General features: G+C 40.1%; 1 protein-coding gene across 2 annotated transcripts; it reads left to right on the forward strand.

The window, feature by feature from the left end:
- Positions 1–354: 354 nt before the first annotated feature.
- Positions 355–16,821, forward strand: ndufa10.L (NADH:ubiquinone oxidoreductase subunit A10 L homeolog). 2 transcript variants are annotated; one of them, XM_041575706.1, is made up of 11 exons: positions 355–551; positions 4,985–5,153; positions 5,798–6,013; positions 6,494–6,580; positions 8,126–8,247; positions 8,915–8,995; positions 11,250–11,412; positions 11,551–11,603; positions 11,895–11,980; positions 14,414–14,522; positions 16,643–16,821. In XM_041575706.1, the coding sequence occupies exons 1-11, from the start codon at positions 489–491 to the stop codon at positions 16,709–16,711; spliced, it is 1,218 nt and encodes a 405-aa protein (XP_041431640.1). In that variant the 5' UTR covers positions 355–488; the 3' UTR covers positions 16,712–16,821.
- The last annotated feature ends 4,466 nt before the right edge of the window (positions 16,822–21,287 follow it).

Genomic DNA, 21,287 nt, shown 5'->3' on the forward strand with positions numbered 1-21,287 from the left:
ACCATACAATAGGAGGGTAGTTCTTTAAAAATGCACTCTTTGGTTACATATACTGTGAGCATGAGTTCCTGTGCTGTGTATGCAGTTGAACTCAATAAAAATAAATAAATGAAATGTAGTGAGTAATTATCATGGGACAGAGAGGAAAGCAGTTACTATTCGTCACCCAGCCCTGGAACCCTGTGCCAAATGGCAAAACTCCATTTAGGGGGCCCCACCAAAATCGTTCCAATTGGGCCCCGCAGTTGGTAAGACCGGCCCTGACTGCAGCTGCATGTGATTAATAAAATACTATGCACAAGCTTGGAGTCGCCTTCCCGTGCTCGAACGCCATCTATAGGCTGAAAATGGTACTGTCACGTCTTAGAATCCACACTGGCTGACAGCTATTTGCTGACAGCCATTGGTCACGTGGTTTGCCTGTGCTGGGTGACGTCATCTTGTGCGCCGAATGTCCCGGCGCAGGTTGTCACGGGAAGGACGGAGACATGTTTTCAAGTGCAGCGTCCCGAGGCCTGAGGCTCACAGGCAAAATATGCTCCGGAAGAGTGGTAAGCACGGCAGGCTGGGCCGGAGGGCTGCTGGAAAGATTCACTTTTATGGCCTGTTTGTATTAATGGGTGACATTGTGTGAGTTATGGTAGTTGACATTGAATGTATGTTGAGCCTGTCTACAAGAGTAGGGATATATTCCATGTGTGGCAGAAGGTGTACTAATGTTTTGGCAAGAATTATATTAGGCTTGCAATAATATGTCTCCAATAGTCTGTGTGAAGGTAATATTATCATACACACACACACACAGCACCAACGTATTCCTCAGCACTACACTGTATAGTGGAAAGGTGTATACACTGAGCATACAGATTGCATGCAAATATATTCACACTATCACTCGCAATCTGAATGATTTGTGCTGCATCTTTCATTACCACAACATGAACATTGAAACACAAGAAACTGTGTGGCATTTTTAGTTTTCATAAAGACAACTTATTAGGGCTCATTTACAATGGAAGATGCAGCCTGCAAGTGTAAAAAAAGACAGCAGTTAAGACTTGCAGGCTGCATCATCATACATTGTATAGGTAGCTGCAGGCCTCTGCTCTTTCTTTTGGGGCACAGAGACCTGGGACTCCCCTCACTAATACAACGCTGACTATATTAGTCAGCGCTGTAATGGTGGGGCATGTAGTCATTACCCCCACTACCTTGCACGTTGTTGAGATGTGCAAGGTGCAGAGAGCCAGATAGTGCAGCCCGCATTTGGGAACTGTCCTTGACTGGACTGAGCTGCACCTCCTGACATTGCTTTTTGCACAGTCCACCAGATTTTGATCACCCAGGACATAAGTGCTCTTTGAGTACTAAGGGATGCCATTGCACCCCCTTAGAGCCCATATTAGAAGAATAGCAAGATGGCAGTGTTCCCTCTAGGGTGCATGCTAATACATAAACACAAATTTTATTACACTAGGACACGTCACAATTGAATCTGTGAAGTATTTAATTTTATATATATATATATATATATATATATATATATATATATAATACTTCACAGATTCATATTCACATTTTAACTTAAAGCTGAGCGGTCTTGCCAGTTTTGTAGCTGCTTCTTTGTCATTAAGTCCAGATATTTTGAATTAATCTCATGCAGGAACATAGATGAGAACAGAAAAGCATGTTTAGGGCTTTAAGTGTGCATGATGATCACTGCCGGGAAGCTCCTAACGGGTAGCCAAATCTAGCAGCAACTAATGCTGCTGCCCAGTTCTGCAATTTGACTTAGGTACTCTAAGTATAAGACTTAGGAGTAGTGACACCTTTTGGGAGTCTGTTGAAGCCAGTGGGGAGGGAGTTCTCTTGTACATAAGACTTTAAAACTCGCACATGTGTTTTTCCCCCTGTATGTTATATTCAGCAAATTATTATTCTATATAGGTAGTGTTAATGGGATAAAACCCTCCATAAATCTGTCACACTGTGCCCCCCCCCCCCCCGGTTTCATGATATTGCATTGGTTATCAGATATGAAAGCATGCTGTTGTTTAGTTGTATTGTGACCGCTACAGAAGGAACAAAGAACATAAAGCAAGATTGCACAAATACAGTGGAATTCCCATCTAGGTATTTTTTCTTTTGATGTTCTATTTATCATCTCTGCAAATGTCCCAGGGATCCTCTGTCTAAATATTGCACTTGCACAATAGAGTAGAATTCAAAACTTTAACTGTGAAATTTTTCTCTACTGGGAATGTTGGCTGTTCAGGACAGCTAAGTATACTTGCAGGGCACTGGCAGAGGTGTGCTGCTCAGTGGATAGTACTCTGGGCTGCTGCACTTTTAGCAAATTTGAACACCAGGCCGGGGTCTAAGATAAGTGATTATATTCACTGAAATTGTCTAACATCCCCATTGAATTTGAGTTGACTTGCCGATTTTCACTGTAGGGGCACTGTAAATGTTACCAAATGTATGTTTTTGGCATAATTAAAGGGGTTGTTCACCTTTGAAATAACTTTTAGTATGATGCAGAGGGTGATATTCTCAGACAATTTGCAATCGGTTTTCATTTTTTATTATTTGTGGTTTTTGAGTTATTTAACTTTTATATAGCAGCCCTTCAATTTGCAATCTGGTAACAAGGGTCCAAATTCCCCTAGCAACCATGCATTGATTTGAATAAGAGACTGGAATATGAATAGGAGAGAGTCTGAATAGAAGGATGAGTGATAAAAAGTAACAGTAACAATACATTTGTAGCCTTACAGAGCATTTGTTTTTAGAAGGGAGTCAGCCACACCCATTTGAAAGCTGCAAATAATCAGAAGAAAAAGACAAATAACTATAAAACTATAAAAAATAAATAATGAAAACCAATTGAAAAGTTGCTTAGAATTGGCCATTCTATAACATAATAAAAGTTACCTTAAAGCTGAACCACCCCTTTGATACATCTTCATTACCTCGGTTTTTAGATAGATATAGATGGATAGATATAGATGGATGGATAGATAGATGGATAAAGTTTGGAGGTCTCCTCTTTAATGCCAAGGTTGGGTGTATCAATGGGGCAACTACAAGGTTGGAGTAGAATATGAAAGTGTGTGCACAGCATTGCAGGGCAGGCTGATAGCAGGTAACTACAACAGTCTGGGATACTTCTGAGCAAGCATCATGCATCTTTCTTCTAACATATAGGAACCCTCCCAGTGATTTAACCTTTCCTTCACCTTTAAATTTAGCAGTAGAAAGTTGTGATAAACTGATGCTGGCACTATATAAATAAAAGATGTAGGGATGCACTGAATCCAGGATTCTGAATCGTCCTGCCCGGCCAAACTGAATCCTAATTTGCATATGCAAAATAGGATCTGGTTCGGTATTTGGCCGAATCTTTTACGAAGGATTCGTGGGTTCGGCCAAATCCAAAATAGTGTATTTGGTGCATCCCTAAAAGGATGTGAGGTGGAGACAAGTGTTTATCATTAAAATGTTAGATTTGTGAGAGGAAATGTGCAATAGGATACACAAGGGGGTAAAAGAAGAAGAAAATAGGCAGCTTAAATGTAGAAACTTATCTCAATGTAGCAAGGAATTGTGAAGTGCGGGGTTTTCTAAATGAGTAGCCCAATTTACTACTGCTCCAGCTAACATTAGATTTGTACTTAATTACTGAATTACGGATTTGTAAATATGCCCGAGCCCACTGCTTGTTGCTGACTGGGAAGATCAGGGATCTTGCCACCTTTTGTCAGAAATCAATTGAATGAACGATCTTCTCATTTACTGTTAATATGGGATACAAATGACCTACAGAGAACCAATATGTTAGGCCTCTCCTAGTGACTAAAATTAGGTCAACACTCCTCTCCACTCTAGCCTGGTGTACTTTCTTGTGTGTTACTGCCATGTTTAACTGCTCAGCTTATATTGGTTCAAGGGATGGGCACAGTGGTGTGGTACTCTGCAAAAAAAGGTGGTGGCACTAAGGTGGTATGTACAGTATTTATATTCCTATGCTATGCCTATTGAACTGTTTTGTATGATATAAATTGTCTAGTGGGTTTACACATATGATATATTATTGTACTATTGCTGTACCATTGTGCAGATACAATACATTTTTCAATACCACCTTGTTTGAATGTACTTTATGGCCTTATATGGGGGCTTTTTGGGCTTACTGCACCTATATCTAAAGGAACTTTTTGAGTAAAATTCTGGAGTGCCCTCCACTGATTTATATTTGTATATGCACTGCAAGAAAGGACCTTGGGCTGGAACATGTATTTTTATAGGAAGATGAGTGCCAGACTTGGATAGAAGGCCAATGAGTTTAGTCCATAAGATGTGCTTAACAGATTGACAAGAAGTGTTTTGTGTGTTTGATTTGAGTAGGGATGGTGTGTCAACATTGGCAAATATCTCTCTAACTGTGTGCATATCCTGTGGCCATGTGTAATTCAATGGAACATTGAGGGTATAGGGATGCTATTTTCCTTTTAGAAAGAAGAGTACAGGTATAGGATCCGTTATCCAGAAAGTTCAGAATTACGGAATGGTGGTCTCCCATAGACCCCATTTATCCAAATAATCCAAATTTTTAAAAATGTTTTCCTGTAATAATAAAACAGTCGCCTGTGCTTGATTCAAACTAAAATATAATTAATCCTTATTGGAAGCAAAACCAGCCTATTTGGTTCATTTAAGGTTTGTATGATTTTCTAGTAGACTTGAGGTATGAAGATCCAAATTACAGAAAGATCCTTTATGTGGAATACCCCCGGTCCCCGGCATTCTGGAAAACAGGTCCCATACCTGTAATTTATTTTGCTTTCCCCCCTGAAACTCTACAGAATATTGGCAGTAATAGCAGCTTGCAGTGTGTTTATGTTATGCCTCTTATGTATATGCACCATTCATTGAAATTTTAAAAGGGTTTTTGATTCTCACCTTGATTTTTAACTTATTACAGGCCCAGATTCATGTCAGCTCCAGGCACAGCCTGCTCTATGGCTACTGGGCATATGTACTGGGAGAAAGAACCACCAAACGATTCGGGCCAAACAGCAAGATTATTACAGTTGATGGAAACTTGGCATCTGGCAAGGGACAAATAGCAAAGAAACTGGCAGACAGACTTGGTGAGATAAAAAGCAAAAGTCTTTTACATAGTATTTTATAAGTATTTAATTTAGTAAAATTTCGCTTTTATATGTGCCTGTGCTGCCAACTTCATATGTTTGTCTAACGGTTTTGGGTGGGTTAGGGTGGGGGTCAGCTTTGGGAAGGGGTACAGCAGGGCCAGGCCAAGCTGACCAAGCACCCGAGACAGCCAGCCAAAACCACCTCCAGTGGGGAGGGAGGGGAGCACAGCAAAGGCCATAGGAGTGGTAAGGGAGGGGAGAGTGAACTCAGACTTGCGGTAGGCAGAAGACCCTTTAACAGGTATAGTGCCCCCTATACTGAGTTGGCATTTTCAAGCTGTTGGAGCAGCATTCAGGCTCTTTGGCCAATTATAAACTTCAATGTAAGTAACAGGTAATGGTCATGTGCCTGTGCTAATGTCTTAAACCTCTGAGATGTATCATCTAGCAACACCCTCTTTGAAATCCTACATAATATTCTGTAAATATCTGTTTTCATGATTTTTTTTGGACTATTCCATGTTCATATACTTTTTTGTTGGTGTTGTTTATTGATAGTTAAAAATGTTTTCATTGCTGTGATAAACTAAGATGAATGAGCTGTAACTGAGCTGTGCTGGATGCTTTGCTACCATCCCCAGGTATGCGATACTTTCCTGAAGCAGATGAACATTACTTAGACAAAACAACTGGAGATGGAAGCATCCTGCCGTCAAAGTTTAGTGGAAATTGCAGCCTGGACAAATTTTATGATGACCCGAAATGTCCTGATGGAAACTCATATCGTTTGCAGTCCTGGATGTATAGTGTGCGCCTCATGCAGTATTCCGATGCTTTGGAGCATCTTCTGAGTACAGGTATTGCAATAAATGCAAGATAAATTCATAGATATCTAAGGGGTCTCAGACAGGTGTTACTTGTGAAAGTGCCTCTTTGAGTTGCATGACACAATAGTAATTCTATCACAGTAACTATATATCATTCACAACTGCTGTGAATTTGGCTTGTCACCTCATTGGATAGTTACACTGCTCCACTGACATTGGATTATTGAAAATGTATATATGCCGAGGATTTCCCTTAGCAGTCAGTTAAACTGAAGTAGCTGCTCGGATGAGTAGTGAAACGTCTTCAATGATTAATCAGCAAGTCCAGTTGCTCTAGATTTACTTCTACTAGATATACCATGACCTGGATGAATTAAAACCTTCATAGACATACTCTCATTTAATTTCTTTCCATGTAATTATATAGGCATAAAATGATTTTTATTCAGTAGGGGCAGTCTTATTAATAAGAATAACTGTTCAGCAGATGTTAACTCTTCTATCTCTCAGGGCAGGGAGCAGTACTGGAACGTTCTCCATTCAGTGACTTTGTGTTCCTGGAAGCAATGTATAAGAATGGATACATCCGCAAGCAGTGTAAGTAAAGTTGTAAAACATGAAACCCATTTACTCACATGCTGCTTTGATAAATGTTCAAGAATCCTGGATCCAGGGGCATTTTTCTCATGGAATTAGAAAAATTGCCAGTTCAAAACAGTAGGGGCTATTTACTTAGACTCTAGGCAGAAGTGCAGGGGCATTAAAGGGGTGCAAGAGTTTGCCCCTTGGTGCTCATACATAGAGAACTTCTGCTCTTGGTTTGGCTGTGCTCTGTTCCTGTGTGTTTCTGCAGTCTTCAGAACACAGGCAGCATGCAGGTCTCCTGTGCGCAGAAACAGATTGCAGACACCAGAAGCAAATGAAGTAGAGAGCAAAGCAGTATGCAGAAGAATAGAGCATTGTGCCGTGTGTTGCACACTGCCTTACCATAGTTAAGTTGGGTTGACAACGTCTCTGAATGAACCTCAGTGCATCTATACACTCAAATATATAAATTATATATAATACAAGAGCCATGAATATCCTGTAAATTATAGCCTTATAAACGGTGCTTAGTGATGTCATCAGTTTTAATTGGAGCTAAGTGATGTCATTTCTGTCGCATGACTCACTGAAAACTTGAAACAAACTCAAACTTGTGTTTTACAATAAATAAAGTACCCCCTGTTGGAAAAATATGAGGATATTAGAAATCGCCTCGGAGTTCCATGCCCCGTATTGTCATGGAACTCCTCGGTAACTTAATGTCCTTAAATTTTACAGTACTAATTGTAGATTATATTACACTAACCTTTGATATTGTGCTTGCTCAAGAAATCATCCAAGCACCTCATAAAGTTATTAATGTAGTTTCCAGTTGTAAATAACTCCTTATATGACACCCCCCAGCATACTCTGATGCAAGAGCTGTAGCCCTAAAATAGCTATTTTTTTCCTTCAGGCTTTGATGCATTTTATACAGTTTAAGAATAGTTTAAATATATGTTTTTTAACCGTCAAATGCTGAAACTGAAAGTCGTGCACATGCTCTGTGCTCCTTTCAGTTACTGAGCTTAGGCACCAACTCACAGGATACTGAATCTGATTAGTAAATAATTATTGGTATGCTCAGAAACCAGCGTAATTTGTATCAGAATTTAATAATCCGTTTTCACAAATCTGCTTGATGATTTGCGACAACCCTAAGCTTAGCTTTTCAGCAGCTGCTCAAAGCCCACTGAGCATGTGCGTGTCATAGACACTCCTAATAAAACCCAAGATGGGGAAACTCCTGTGACAGCTTAGAAGGCCTGGATCATTATTAATATAGAGATGCTGAACCTTTAAGCTGGTTCAGTATATATGGCATTTCTAGCCATATTCATTTTTAGGGTTAAGTTTTCCATTAAAGTCTGGATTCAGTTTATTATTTTGCCAAATTTATGTGGTGGATTTAGAATTTGGCTGAATACAAAACTGTGGTTATGTTGCATTCCAACTCCATATACGTATGTTTACTTCATAAAGTTTTATACAATATTCTAAGGATTTTCTGTCTGGCTGTATACATAAGTTTACATATGTTTGTTTGATCTTCTTCAGGTATTGATCATTACAATGAAATCAAAGGTAACAGTATTGATGAGTTTTTGCCTCCTCACCTGGTTATCTATGTGGATGTTCCTGCTGCTGAAGTGCACAAGAAAATCTTGGAGAGAGGACATGTAAATACCTCTATGAAAAATTTTTCATTACAGCCCACCTCTATGTTTTCATCTTTTTGCCTACTCTATGCCTCTTTGTAGGATTCTACCTTTTAAAGCACTCTAAATATAAATATAAATATTTGTAATATATGTTTCTTTTTTACATTGTACTTTTCTCAAATTTCAGCTTTAAAGGCAATGTCCCCTTCCTTATACTTGCTATTGAGTCAATTTTAATTTCCCTTGGTTTACTGGCTAAAGGCTGGCAGCACAGTCTTATTATCACCACCTGATGGGGAGGGCACAGTAGACAGAATGTTTTTCATTTTATTGTTGCTGTGTATTTCTAGCCTCCCTTGTCCAGATTGCCCCGATCTCCCTTATGCTTACTATAACAACATTTATTATAATGTTACATCCTCCTTTGTTCTTCTATGTCACTGGCTGTATTCTGTGCTACAGAGAATGCAGACATTTACTGACATGGTGACATACACAGCTTGTCCCCTGTTTCTTAGGAAAAGTAAAATGTGCTGTGAAATTAAGTGATTTTTTTCTTCTAGTTTTAATTTCACAGTATCCATATATTGGTGTTCTCTCTGAATTATTTATGTCCCATTAAGACTGTTGTTTAGCCATTTGTAAGTATAAGTTATATCTCTTGTTGTGCCTTGTTTTGTGGTAGACTTCTGAAAAAAAAGTTGCCTTGCCATACCTTCAGAGTATTGAAAACACCTATAAAGAATCTTTCCTTCCACAGATAAGGTGAGCAAAATGAAGATGTGTTTTGGTTATTTCTCCTGTTTCCCTTATTTTGCATTCTGACAGTCTCTTCTGTTGTCAGTGAGAATGAGTAAATTTATACTTACCGTAATTTACTTTTCCCTTAGTCCCTACGGCAGCAACCATGAGATTTATTCTTTGCAACCTGCTATGTAGGACAATGAAGAGAAAAGGTTAATTAACCCCACCCATAAATAGGCACTCCCCCTAGAAATCACCAGTGAAATAATGAGAAAACACCTAATGCTTAATATCTTTTATTATTTGGGCGGGGAATTCTTGCTGCCGTAGGGACTAAGGGAAAAGTAAATTACGGTAAGTATAAATTTACTCATTCCCTTACGTCCCTGTACGGCAGCAACCATGAGAGTTAGCGAGCAATAAGGGTGGGTTCCAAGGTTATATCACCCTCTGGAGGATCCTACTGCCAAAGGAAGCTTCCTGAGCAGCTAAGATGTCCACCCTATAGTGTCGCACAAAAGTGTTTGGGTTACTCCATGTTGCTGCTTTGCAGATATTATCCATAGATACTCCTGCGACTTCTGCCCATGACGTGGACATTTTTCTTGTCGAATGAGCTGCAATCTGGAATGGAGGAAGACGATCTTCCTTGATATATGCCATCTGAATCGTCTCTTTAATCCACCTTGCCAAAGATGGTTTAGAAGCCTTTAGACCTTTATTCTTCCCTGCAAAACTGATGAATAGATTTTCGTCTTTACGAAACTCCTTGGTGCGATTCACATATATTTTTAGACTTCTTCCCACATCAAGAAACTGAAGCTGATCGTCCTTTTCTTGAGTCTCTTGATTAATATAGGGTAATATGATCTCTTGGTTAGTATTGGATAAGGATGCCACTTTAGGTCTGAAGAAAGGAAGAGGTTTCAAAACTACCCGATCTTGAAGGAAAACCAAGTACGGTTCTTTGGATGACAGAGCTTGCAATTCTCCAATACGTTTGGCTGAAGTGATGGCCACTAGAAAAAGAGCTTTGAAAGATAAACATTTTATAGAACAACTCTCCAATGGCTCATAAGGGGAAACACAAAGATTCTTAAGGACAAGTGCCAAATCCCAAGAAGGAAGGGGTTGAAAAATCTTAGGTCGAATCTTAGATATGGCCTTTACAAACCTTTTGATAAGTGGAATTGAAGCAAGGGATTTACCCCAAAAAGCAGAAAGAGCTGAGATCTGAACTTTGATTGTATTAACTGCTAATCCCTTGTCGAAACCTTCTTGAAGAAATTTTAACAAGTTAGGAATTGAAGGCTGGTCGCTTGCAACCTTTTTCCCGCTACACCAGGCTCTAAATACTTTCCAGATCCTGCTATAGATCTTATTTGTAGAATCTCTTCTAGATTGTACAAGGATATTAATTACCTCCGGGGAAATATCCTGTGACTCTAAAAGGGACCTATCAGATTCCAGGCCGTTAGCCGAAGTCTGGGGAGGTCGTGGCAAACAATTGGACCTTGAGTCAGGAGTTTCGGAACTTGAGGAAGGACCCAATATTCCTTCCTGGCCATCCTCATCAACAGTGAGAACCAGACTCTCCTTGGCCAGAAAGGTGTTATCAAGATGGTCTTCACTTGTTCCTCCTTGATCTTCTGAATGACCCTGAGGATCATGGAAATTGGTGGGAATATGTAGACCTGGTGAAAACTCCACCTGATTGACATCGCGTCTAGGAAATCTGGGTGATCCTGCCTGTTCAGGGAACAGAACGTTCTCAGCTTGCGATTTTTCCTGGTCGCCATTAAATCTATAGCTGGAAGTCCCCAGCGTCTCGTAATTTTCAAGAATATTTCTTGATTCAGAGACCATTCCCCCGGTCTGAATGCATTTCTGCTTAGATGATCTGCTAAGATGTTGTTCTCTCCCTTTATGTGCACAGCCATAATACTGGGTATATTGGTCTCTGCCCACTCCATAATCTTCCGTATCTCCTTGCTCAATAAGGGAGCTCTGGTTCCCCCTTGCTTGTTTATATATGCCACTGTGGTAGAATTGTCTGACATGATTTTCAGATGTTTCCCTCTGAGATGTCGTTCTAACGCCAAGATTGCCTTGAAGACTGCTCTCATTTCTCTGAAGTTTGATGACATAGTCCTTTCCATTGGACTCCAGACACCTTGTGCTGTTAATTGGTTCAGATGGGCCCCCCATCCTGATTGGGAAGCATCTGTTGTGAGAACTAACCAATTCATCTGTTGGAAAGATAATCCCTGTGTAAGATTGAGATCCTGAAGCCACCATTGAAGCCGGTGTCTCGTCTCTCTGCTGAGAAAAAACTTCTTCTCCAAGGAAGAAGGCTGGCGATCCCATCTGAGGAGAACCTCCGCCTGAAGGGGCCTCATGAATTAGTAACGGACAACAAACCTTCACTCTCCTACGCAGGTAGGACAAAAAAACACTGGTGATTTCTAGGGGGAGTGCCTATTTATGGGTGGGGTTAATTAACCTTTTCTCTTCATTGTCCTACATAGCAGGTTGCAAAGAATAAATCTCATGGTTGCTGCCGTACAGGGACGTAAGGGAATTCTGAGATTCTGAAGTACACTGGGAATGAGGCGCAGGATGTAGAGAAGGTAAGGCAAATAGAGACTTACAATTTGTGTATGATCTCTGTAGGAGAATGGCGAGTGGCATTAATTTTTTGTAGCACTAGTAAAGATACTAAATTAGACAAGTCAATTCTCTCCGTTCATTCATAGATATAAGAAAAAATAAGACCAGCATTGTCATTGGCATGAACATAACTCCCATTCTGCCTGGTACCTGCCAGTTTTACCCCTGCATAATTTACTCATGTTCCCACTCCCCCTCCACATGTTCTTCATGGCTTCCTGTCCCAATACATTCTACTCTTATCCCTTTAGGTAGTTGAAGACATTGAATACCTGAAGTTTGACAAGAGCCCATGGACAGAACAGAATGACGTCACCTATCATCATCTGCGCATGTTGTAAGTGGGGTTTATCAGTGGATGATGCTACTGCCTGTATGTAATGAAGTCTCTATCCTGTGAGCGATACAGGGGTAGGCCAGCAGTAAATGTGATTCAGTTGCATGCAGTAGTAATATTTGTGTATTGCATCTCTTACCTCTAGGAGTATTTTTGAAATATAAGAGTTGTGTGCCAAAAAATAGTGAAGCTGGTGTTTGCACAAATGCCCAAAGTAAATCATAAGCCATGACTTTAGTTGCAAAATTGGAAATGGAATTAAAATCCTTCTGAGACTTGAACAGTGCAGTGTTTAAAGGAATGCCATACCCAAATATAACATTTATGCCATACCCAAATATAACATTTTATGTAATGCAACAAAAATAATTACCATTAAATACACTGTCAGACTGTCCTTTGCTATCCTTTTCACTGCTGGTCCTGACTACTAAAATTACATTTGCTTTCTTTCTCCAAAATGTCATTATTGGCTTTACAAGCCTTTTAACTGTACTGCTGTCAGTACTTAGTAGGGTACAGTCCTATACTTAGGTTAGATTTAAAGGGGTTGTTCACCTTCCAACAATTTTTTTTCAGTTCAGTTGGTTTCAACTAATAGACTTTTTTCATTGACTTTCTATTTTCTATGCGTAATATTGAAGTGTAAATCAAATTTTCCACCTTATAAAGCAGTTCTGGGAGGGGGCTTGCCGATTCTCTAAACTGATGGTCCCAACCAGTGGCTTGAGAGCAACATGTTGTTCACCAACCCCTTGGATGTTGCTCCCAATGGCCTCAAAGCAGGTGCTTATTATTGAATTCCTGGCTTGGAGGCAAGTTTTGGTTGATTGAAAACCAGCTGCCAGTCCTCATAGGGGTTTTCAAAAAGCCAAACACAGCCCTTATTTGGCACCTCAGGAACTATGCATGTTTGTGTTGCTCTCAAACCTTTTTTACATCTGAACGTGGCTCATGGGTTAAAAAAGGTTGGGGACCAAAATCTAAACTGTTCTAAATTGATACGTTCAGTGGATACATTTCTTATCTTTGTCCTTGCTTAGCAGAATCTCTGGGTTTCATTAAAGGCAGCTATTAGAGTTGATGCAAAATTGTAACCGTTCAGGGTCTGCACCTGAGTTATTGAGCTGCCAGACTCTTAACATCAGAGACCGGGACATTAAAATTTAAACTTAGATTTCGGGAGTTTTTGCAGAAGCATTGAAGTGAGTGTGCCTTTGTTCCTATTTTTGTGTCACCTTTTTATTGCCTGCTGGGACATTCTCCTCTCTATCTTATACATGAGGTAGGAGTGCCGAGGAACATGTCATTTACTACCCCTTGTAGGGGGTTGTTAGTTTCAGTCCAGATTCTCCAATATAATATTGGTACTTGCCAGTACCCAATATTATAGTGAAAATATGGGCATGCTGTGATCCATATGTGGGCGATCAAAATGATACCAAACATAAGGGGTGTATCAGGTCCGGACTGAGAATTAAAATAGGCCCTGACATTTCAGGTACACAGAGACCCAGCCCTCTAAATACTGACTTTCTATGGCACCTTATAACAGCCCCTCTGGCATTTGCCAGAACCCACAAATTTCCAGTCTGGGCCTGGGGTGTATCATGTTCCAGTCCCTCAGGAACCATCCCTTCTAACTAGTGGGTATAGGCTGGCCCTGTTTGGTATCATTAGGAAACATGTGACCTCCTCATAACTAATATGTGAGCTATGAGGATCTGAACCCTATGACAGAGGAGATATGGATCCCTTCCTATAATCCATATTTTTCTACTAGCTTTCCCCCCTGCAGCTTAGGCTCCCAGCTACTTTCTTTTTGATCAACTGATGAAAGAGCTGACTGGCCCACCTTGCTTGCCAAATGGTGTGACTCTGAATTGTCTCATAAGGCACATATGTATAACACCTTTACATAGTGTGGAAATGTCTAATTAAGGCATCAAAACCAAAGGACTCCAGTGTTAACCCTTTACAATGCCAGCATAGTACTACTCTGGCATGACACCTGGGCTGGTGCTCCTTTTCTTCAAAAAAAAATGCCAGGGTATTATTTGAGGATCACCACGCAACAACAATCATCTTCTTATCCGGGCCACATGTGCAAGATTTTCCCCAAGAATCCTTGACTGCATATGCCTTCTACATAATTGCTGAGGAGGAAACCTGTACGGCCCAGTGATTTAAATGTTCCTTCTCCTTTAATGGTTACTTATTCTACCACCATTAATTTAAGCAAAGTCATAAAGTAGATGGACCAAACTTCAGCCTTGGATTCCCTTAGTGGTAATCCATAAATTTATTGGCAATACGATTTTGGAAAGATGGATGGTACCCTTTTCTGTGTGCAAATTTTGGCAGTGTATTGCTTCTAGCACCTGAGCAACTGATGTGTGATGCATTTACTTTTATGATCCATTTTTTTTCCAGTGTGGAGGACAAAGACAAAGTTGCCAGTCTGATAACTGTGCCTAGTTACATCCCAGAAATCACAATCGGTGCATCAGAGTATGATTCAGCCTACTATCAGTACCGATCGGTAAGAATTGTTTCCTCAAAGCTTTTTATAAAGGGTGACCAAATGAGTCCGTAGGCTTGGGTTCTTTTTAATTAGGAAAAAAACATATTCCAGGGGCAGTTGTTTTCATTTCATACAGTGGTGTGAAAAACTATTTGCCCCCTTCCTGATTTCTTATTCTTTTGCATGTTTGTCACACAAAATGTTTCTGATCATCAAACACATTTAACTATTAGTCAAAGATAACACAAGTAAACACAAAATGCAGTTTTTAAATGAGTGTTTTAAATGGGTTTTTATTATTTAGGGAGAAAAGAAATCCAAACCTGTGTGAAAAAGTAATTGCCCCCTGAACCTAATAACTGGTTGGGCCACCCTTAGCAGCAATATCTGCAATCAAGCGTTTGCGATAACTTGCAACGAGTCTTTTACAGCGCTCTGGAGGAATTTTGGCCCACTCATCTTTGCAGAATTGTTGTAATTCAGCTTTATTTGAGGGTTTTCTAGCATGAACCGCCTTTTTAAGGTCATGCCACAACATCTCAATAGGATTCAGGTCAGGACTTTGACTAGGCCACTCCAAAGTCTTCATTTTGTTTTTCTTCAGCCATTCAGAGGTGGATTTGCTGGTGTGTTTTGGGTCATTGTCCTGCTGCAGCACCCAAGATCGCTTCAGCTTGAGTTGACGAACAGATGGCCGGACATTCTCCTTCAGGATTTTTTGGTAGACAGTAGAATTCATGGTTCCATCTATCACAGCAAGTCTTCCAGGTCCTGAAGCAGCAGAACAACCCCAGACCATCACACTACCACCACCATATTTTACTGTTGGTATGATGTTCTTTTTCTGAAATGCTGTGTTACTTTTACGCCAGATGTAAGGGGACGCGCACCTTCCAAAAAGTTCAACTTTTGTCTCGTCGGTCCACAAGGTATTTTCCCAAAAGTCTTGGCAATCATTGAGATGTTTTTTAGCAAAATTGAGACGAGCCTTAATGTTCTTTTTGCTTAAAAGTGGTTTGCGCCTTGGAAATCTGCCATGCAGACCGGTTTTGCCCAGTCTCTTTCTTATGGTGGAGTCGTGAACACTGACCTTAATTGAGGCAAGTGAGGCCTGCAGTTCTTTAGATCTTGTCCTGGGGTCTTTTGTGGCCTCTCGGATGAGTTGTCTCTGCGCTCTTGGGGTAATTTCGGTCGGCCGGCCACCCCTGGGAAGGTTCACCACTGTTCCATGTTTTTGCCATTTGTGGATAATGGCTCTCACTGTGGTTCGCTGGAGTCCCAAAGCTTTAGAAATGGCTTTATAACCTTTGAAATTGAACTCAGGTGTGATAAACCACAGTTAAGTTATTTTTTAACAAGGGGGGCAATCACTTTTTCACACAGGCCCATGTAGATTTGGAGTTTTTTTTCTCCCATAATAACGTAAACCTTCATTTAAAAACTGCATTTTGTGTTCAATTATGTTATCTTTGACTAATAGTTAACGGTTTTTGATGAGCAGAAACATTTAAGTGTGACAAACATGCAAAAGAATAAGAAATCAGGAAGGGGGCAAATAGTTTTTCACACCACTGTATATAAAAACAGGAATAATGGATGGATAATAGAGCACTCAGGGAAGGGTATGCCTGATCTTTGGACTTGGTCACATGGTGGTGGTATGGTAACTGGGCATGGTTTTCTATCTAATTTTCTGTTGGCACCAGGGCTTGTTGTAGAGGGATATAGTATTTGGCATTGCAGATTCATGTATACAGTACTCCACCAAGATATGTCTCCCCCTAAATGGGTAGTTTACAACCAAAGGAGAATTCAACCGTAAAGTAAAAAATACTTAGTCATCGAACAGACACGAATAGGATACAAATGGACAGAAGATGGCGCCGATGGACTCTGCTGAGTTGCTCTGCTTCTTGCTTTCAGGATTCCAAATAGGAGCGCTAATATAGGTAATACACTGTGCTGGGAGGGAGATTTAAAAGGGGTAGATCAAGGGCAGTTGAGTGGGCTGTTATATCTCAGGGGGGTTTAGTTCTTCTTTAAGAATTTGTTTGGATAATTTGCATATGTATTTTGGCGTAGTTCATACAAAGGTATATTTTCTGGCAATACCTGTGTTTCTACTTTCTTCTGAGCAGCTACCTGGAAGAAAATATACAAAGGGCTACAATGCAGATATTGGGGACAAAATGATCTGGCTAAAGTAAACCATTTGGGACTGAGAACTGCAAGCAAGAACCCTACACTACAAAGTAGTAGTCTTCTCTCTGACAGAATGTGTTGTTCCCATACCTAAATAAAGTCTATTTAAATTTTTCATTCCCTCAACTGAGCATTTTTATATTATTGAATAAAGGGAAATGGTTGTCAATGACTGCTGGATGACTATGGATAATTACTGGAATTAAAGCAAAAGTTTAGTTCTCTATGTAGGGTTTGATTGCTAAGAAAAATATTATACTGCTGTAATAGGATCAAGGCCTTTAAAGAAAATAAGATCTTATATTTACATGGATTTTACATTCCAAGGACTAAACATGGAGAAGCTTCAGTCTCCAAAAATACCAAAAACCTTGTTTTTGTGATTTAAGCAGTAGGCAAAAAACATGTTCAGCGCAAGCCTATTTATTGCAGTCCTGTTGAACAAGGGACAGCCCTTGTGTAGCAGCATTCTTCATTCTGCCATCTGAGGATGCTGTTCTCACATTTACAATCATTTCAGCATCTACTAAAACATTTTGCTCTTCATTGTCTTCTTCCCACACTCTACAACTCCCTTTTTTCCCAGCTGAGGTGTGGGAAGAGGATGTGTGGTAAAACGAGCCCAAGCTATAGCTTTCTGGCCAAAGTTCAAAGCAATATGTTGTAAAGTATAGTGTTGGTAGCATCACGCAGTGAGACTGCTTTTCATCAGCAGGAACTGGGCATCTTGTTATAACAGACAGAAGAACAGAGGGAACAAAAATACAGGGAAATGATGCAAGAGAGCCTGTTTCTGGCTGCTATAAAAAAAAACACTGAATAATGAACAGAAATTTCTTTACCGGGCATTTTATCTTTTATACAATCTGTAGAATGAGAATCTGTAGCATTTTTGGAAATAGAGGTGCATAAGCATCAGGCCAGGACTGAGATTTATAATAGGCCCTGACATGTCAAGTGCACGGAAGCCCAAACATGCCACCAGCCCAATATGGCATCTTGCAGCAGCCCCTCTGGCATTTGCCAGAATTCACAGATTGCCAGTCAGGACTTAAAAAAGGTATTATCTGACTAACCTGAACATCCTGGAGCACACCAGCCTGGAATTTAAACAGTTACACCCTTTTTAGGAGAGACAGAGGTATTAAAAAGGGTGGAGGAGTGTTTGAATGTAAAGCCTGAATTAAAGCCATGCACTAAAGAAATAACCATAGCTGGCACTGGTGAGGGTGTAGAATCCCTCTGGGTAGAGATTTTGACTGGGCAAAAGGTTAAAAAGAGAATTATCATTGGTGTATCCTATAAACCACCTCATATAAGTGACGAGTATGAAGCCCAGCTACTCTTGCAGATACAAGCGGCTTCACAGCTGGGTCAAGTTGTTGCTATGGGTGACTTCAATTATCCAGACATTGACTGGGGTAATGGGGTTGCCAAGAAAGAAAAAGCTAGTAGGTTTGTAAATATGCTGAATGACAACTTTTTATTCCAGCTCGTTCAAGAACCTACTAGGAATAACTCTCTTTTGGACCTTGTAATAACTAATAATACTGAACTCATCTCTAACATTTGTGTGGGTGAGCATTTAGGGAATAGTGATCATAACATGGTCTCCTTTGAGATTCTGTTGCAGAAGCAATTCTATAAGGGAGTAACTAAAACACTAAATTTCAGATGAGCAAACTTTGACAGTATAAGGGCATCTCTGCAACATATTAAGTGGGAAATGCTTTTCACAGGGTTAAACAGAACAAACATGGGAAGTCTTTAAAATGCTGCTTAATAAATATACTTGTCAGTATATTCCTCTTGTAAGCAAGGAACATCGTTGCAAAGCAAAACCTTTTTGGTTCAATAGTGTTGGTGTTGAGGTGGGTAAGAAAATATGTGCTTTTAAGGCTTTCAAGTTATCTGGGACAGCCGAAACATTTATAAGGTACAAGGAGGCCAATAAATCATGCAAAGAAGCTATAAGGCAAGCTAAAATTGATATAGAAAAGGATATTGCAGCAAGCCGTAAAAAGAATATAAAATGTTTTAAATAGTAAAAAAATTAAGCAGGATGGGGTGGGACCTTTAATATCAGAGGGGGGTCAGCTGGTTGAAGAAAACAAAATAAAAGCGCAGATTCTGAAATCATTTTTCATCTGTCTACACAAATGAGGAACCAGTTAATGAAGGTTTCCTTCATAACAGTCCCAATTCTAGTAATACAACTAATGATGCATGGTTCATACATGAGGAAATTCAAAAGAGACTAGAACATGTTAAGGTTAACAAAGGTCCGGGCCCAGATGGTATTCATCCCAGGGTAATTAGCGAGCTTAGCTCTGTGATTGCCAAACCTCTTTACTTAATTTTTCAGGATTCATTGAGGTCTGGCATAGTGCCGAGAGACTGGCGAATTGCTAATGTGGTGCCTCTATTCAAAAAAGGATCCCGTTCTCAGTCTCAGTCTGACGTCAGTGGTAGGAAAACTTTTCAAAGGGTTAATAAAGGATAAAATACTGGACTTTATAGCAAATCATAATACTATAAGTGTGTGCCAGCATGGTTTTATGCGTAATAGATCAGACTAACTTAATTTATTTTTATGAGAAGGTAAGTAGAGACCTCGATTCTGGGATGGCAGTGGATGTGATTTACTTAGACTTTGCTAAAGCATTTGATACAGTGCCACACAAAAGGTTACTGGTTAAATTAAGAAATGTTGGCCTGGAACACAGTATTTGTACCTGGATAGAGAACTGGCTAAAAGATAGACTACAAAGAGTGGTGGTAAATGGAACATTTTCTAATTGGACCAGTGTTGTTAGTGGAGTACAGCAGGGCTCTGTACTAGGTCCCTTGCTTTTCAACTTGTTTATTAATAACCTGGAGGTGGGCATTGAAAGTACTGTTTCTATTTTTGCAGATGATACTAAATTGTGCAGAACTATAAGTTCCATGCTGGATGCTGCCACTTTGCAGAGTGATTTGTCTAAGTTGGGAAACTGGGCAGCAAACTGGAAAATGAGGTTCAATGTTGATAAATGCAAGGTTATGCACTTTGGCAAAAATAATATAAATGCAAGTTATACACTAAATGGCAGTGTGTTGGGAGTTTCCTTAAATCAGAAGGATCTTGGGGTCTTTGTAGATAACACGTTGTCTAATTCTGGGCAGTGTCATTCTGTGGCTACTAAAGCAAATAAAGTTCTGTCTTGCATAAAAAAGGGCATTAACTCAAGGGATGAAAACATAATTATGCCTCTTTATAGGTCCCTGGTAAGGCCTCATCTGGAGTATGCAGCTCAGTTTTGGACTCCAGTCCTTAAGAGGGATATAAATGAGCTGGAGAGAGTGCAGAGACTAAGTGCAACTAAATTGGTTAGAGGGATGGAAGACTTAAATTATGAGGGTAGACTGTCAAGGTTGGGGTTATTTTCTCTGGAAAAAAGGCGCTTGCGAGGGGACATGATTACACTTTACAAGTACATTAGAGGACATTATAGACAAATAGCAGGGGACCTTTTTACCCAAAAAGTGGATCACCATACCAGAGGCCACCCCTTCAGAGTAGAAGAAAAGAACTTTCATTTGAAGCAACGTAGGGGGTTCTTCACAGTCAGGACAGTGAGGTTGTGGAATGCACTGCCGGGTGATGTTGTGATGGCTGATTCAGTTAATGCCTTTAAGAATGGCTTGGATGATTTTTTGGACAGACATAATAACAAAGGCTATTGTGATACTAAACTCTATAGTTAGTATAGGTATGGGTATATAGAATTTGTGTGAAAGTAGGGAGGGGTGTATGTATGGATGCTGGGTTTTCATTTGGAGGGGTTGAACTTGATGGACTTTGTCTTTTTTCAAATCTATTTAACTATGTAACTATGGAGTAATAGACCTAAATCCCTCCAAGTGCAAAGTTGGTGCATTCTTTCCGTGCCAAAGACTGCTAAGCATGGAGGTTCATAGTATGTTTACGTTGGATATACATGTCAGCCATATTTGCCTATGATAAGTGAGAATTGTCAATACTATAAGAGTTGGATCAGATTAAGTATTCTCATTTTTTGCTACTGACCCATACATTTAGGGACTGACAACCATTTATGTCTAAAACCACCATGTTTGTAGACCAAACCTGTCTGCAAATTACTTAATTGAGCTAATCCTTAATAATTACCTGTTCAACTGAGCTCAGGTCTCCAAGAACCTCATGCAGGGGCAATTATGTCCCTATTGCCGACTCAAAGGCTGCTTTAGTTCTGTCATCCCCCTGGCACTCGCCTTTTCGGTGCTGGAAGGGGTTCGGGGGGGTCCACGCCACTAGTGCAGCAATTGCACTCTCTTCAATAGAAGAGGCACATTTCTGGGTTGAAAACTGAAATTCCACCTTTTTGCCGCCCCTGCTGAGGTGAGTTTCTCAATTTGCCTCATTTGAGCATTGCCCCTGATCACATGGAGCAATCACTACAGACAGCATATATACCGTAGAAATAATATGGAAAAGAATGAGGCCACCATGGCAATGTAATCCTTTCTGCAAAACCCTAGGCACGCCCTCATGTCTAATTAATCTTATTATCCATTATC

Source organism: Xenopus laevis, chromosome 9_10L, assembly GCF_017654675.1.
Source record: "Xenopus laevis strain J_2021 chromosome 9_10L, Xenopus_laevis_v10.1, whole genome shotgun sequence".
NCBI classification, from domain to species: domain Eukaryota; kingdom Metazoa; phylum Chordata; class Amphibia; order Anura; family Pipidae; genus Xenopus; species Xenopus laevis.

What these genes read in the sequence shown, in the direction of transcription:
- ndufa10.L (XM_041575706.1), top strand. Translation starts at nt 489, where the DNA reads ATGTTTTCAAGTGCAGCGTCCCGAGGCCTGAGGCTCACAGGCAAAATA. An exon ending in GAAACTGGCAGACAGACTTG is followed by an intron (nt 5,154 to 5,797) that starts GTGAGATAAAAA and finishes TACCATCCCCAG; the next exon opens with GTATGCGATACTTTCCTGAA. An exon ending in ACCTTCACTCTCCTACGCAG is followed by an intron (nt 11,413 to 11,550) that starts GTAGGACAAAAA and finishes CAGGGACGTAAG; the next exon opens with GGAATTCTGAGATTCTGAAG.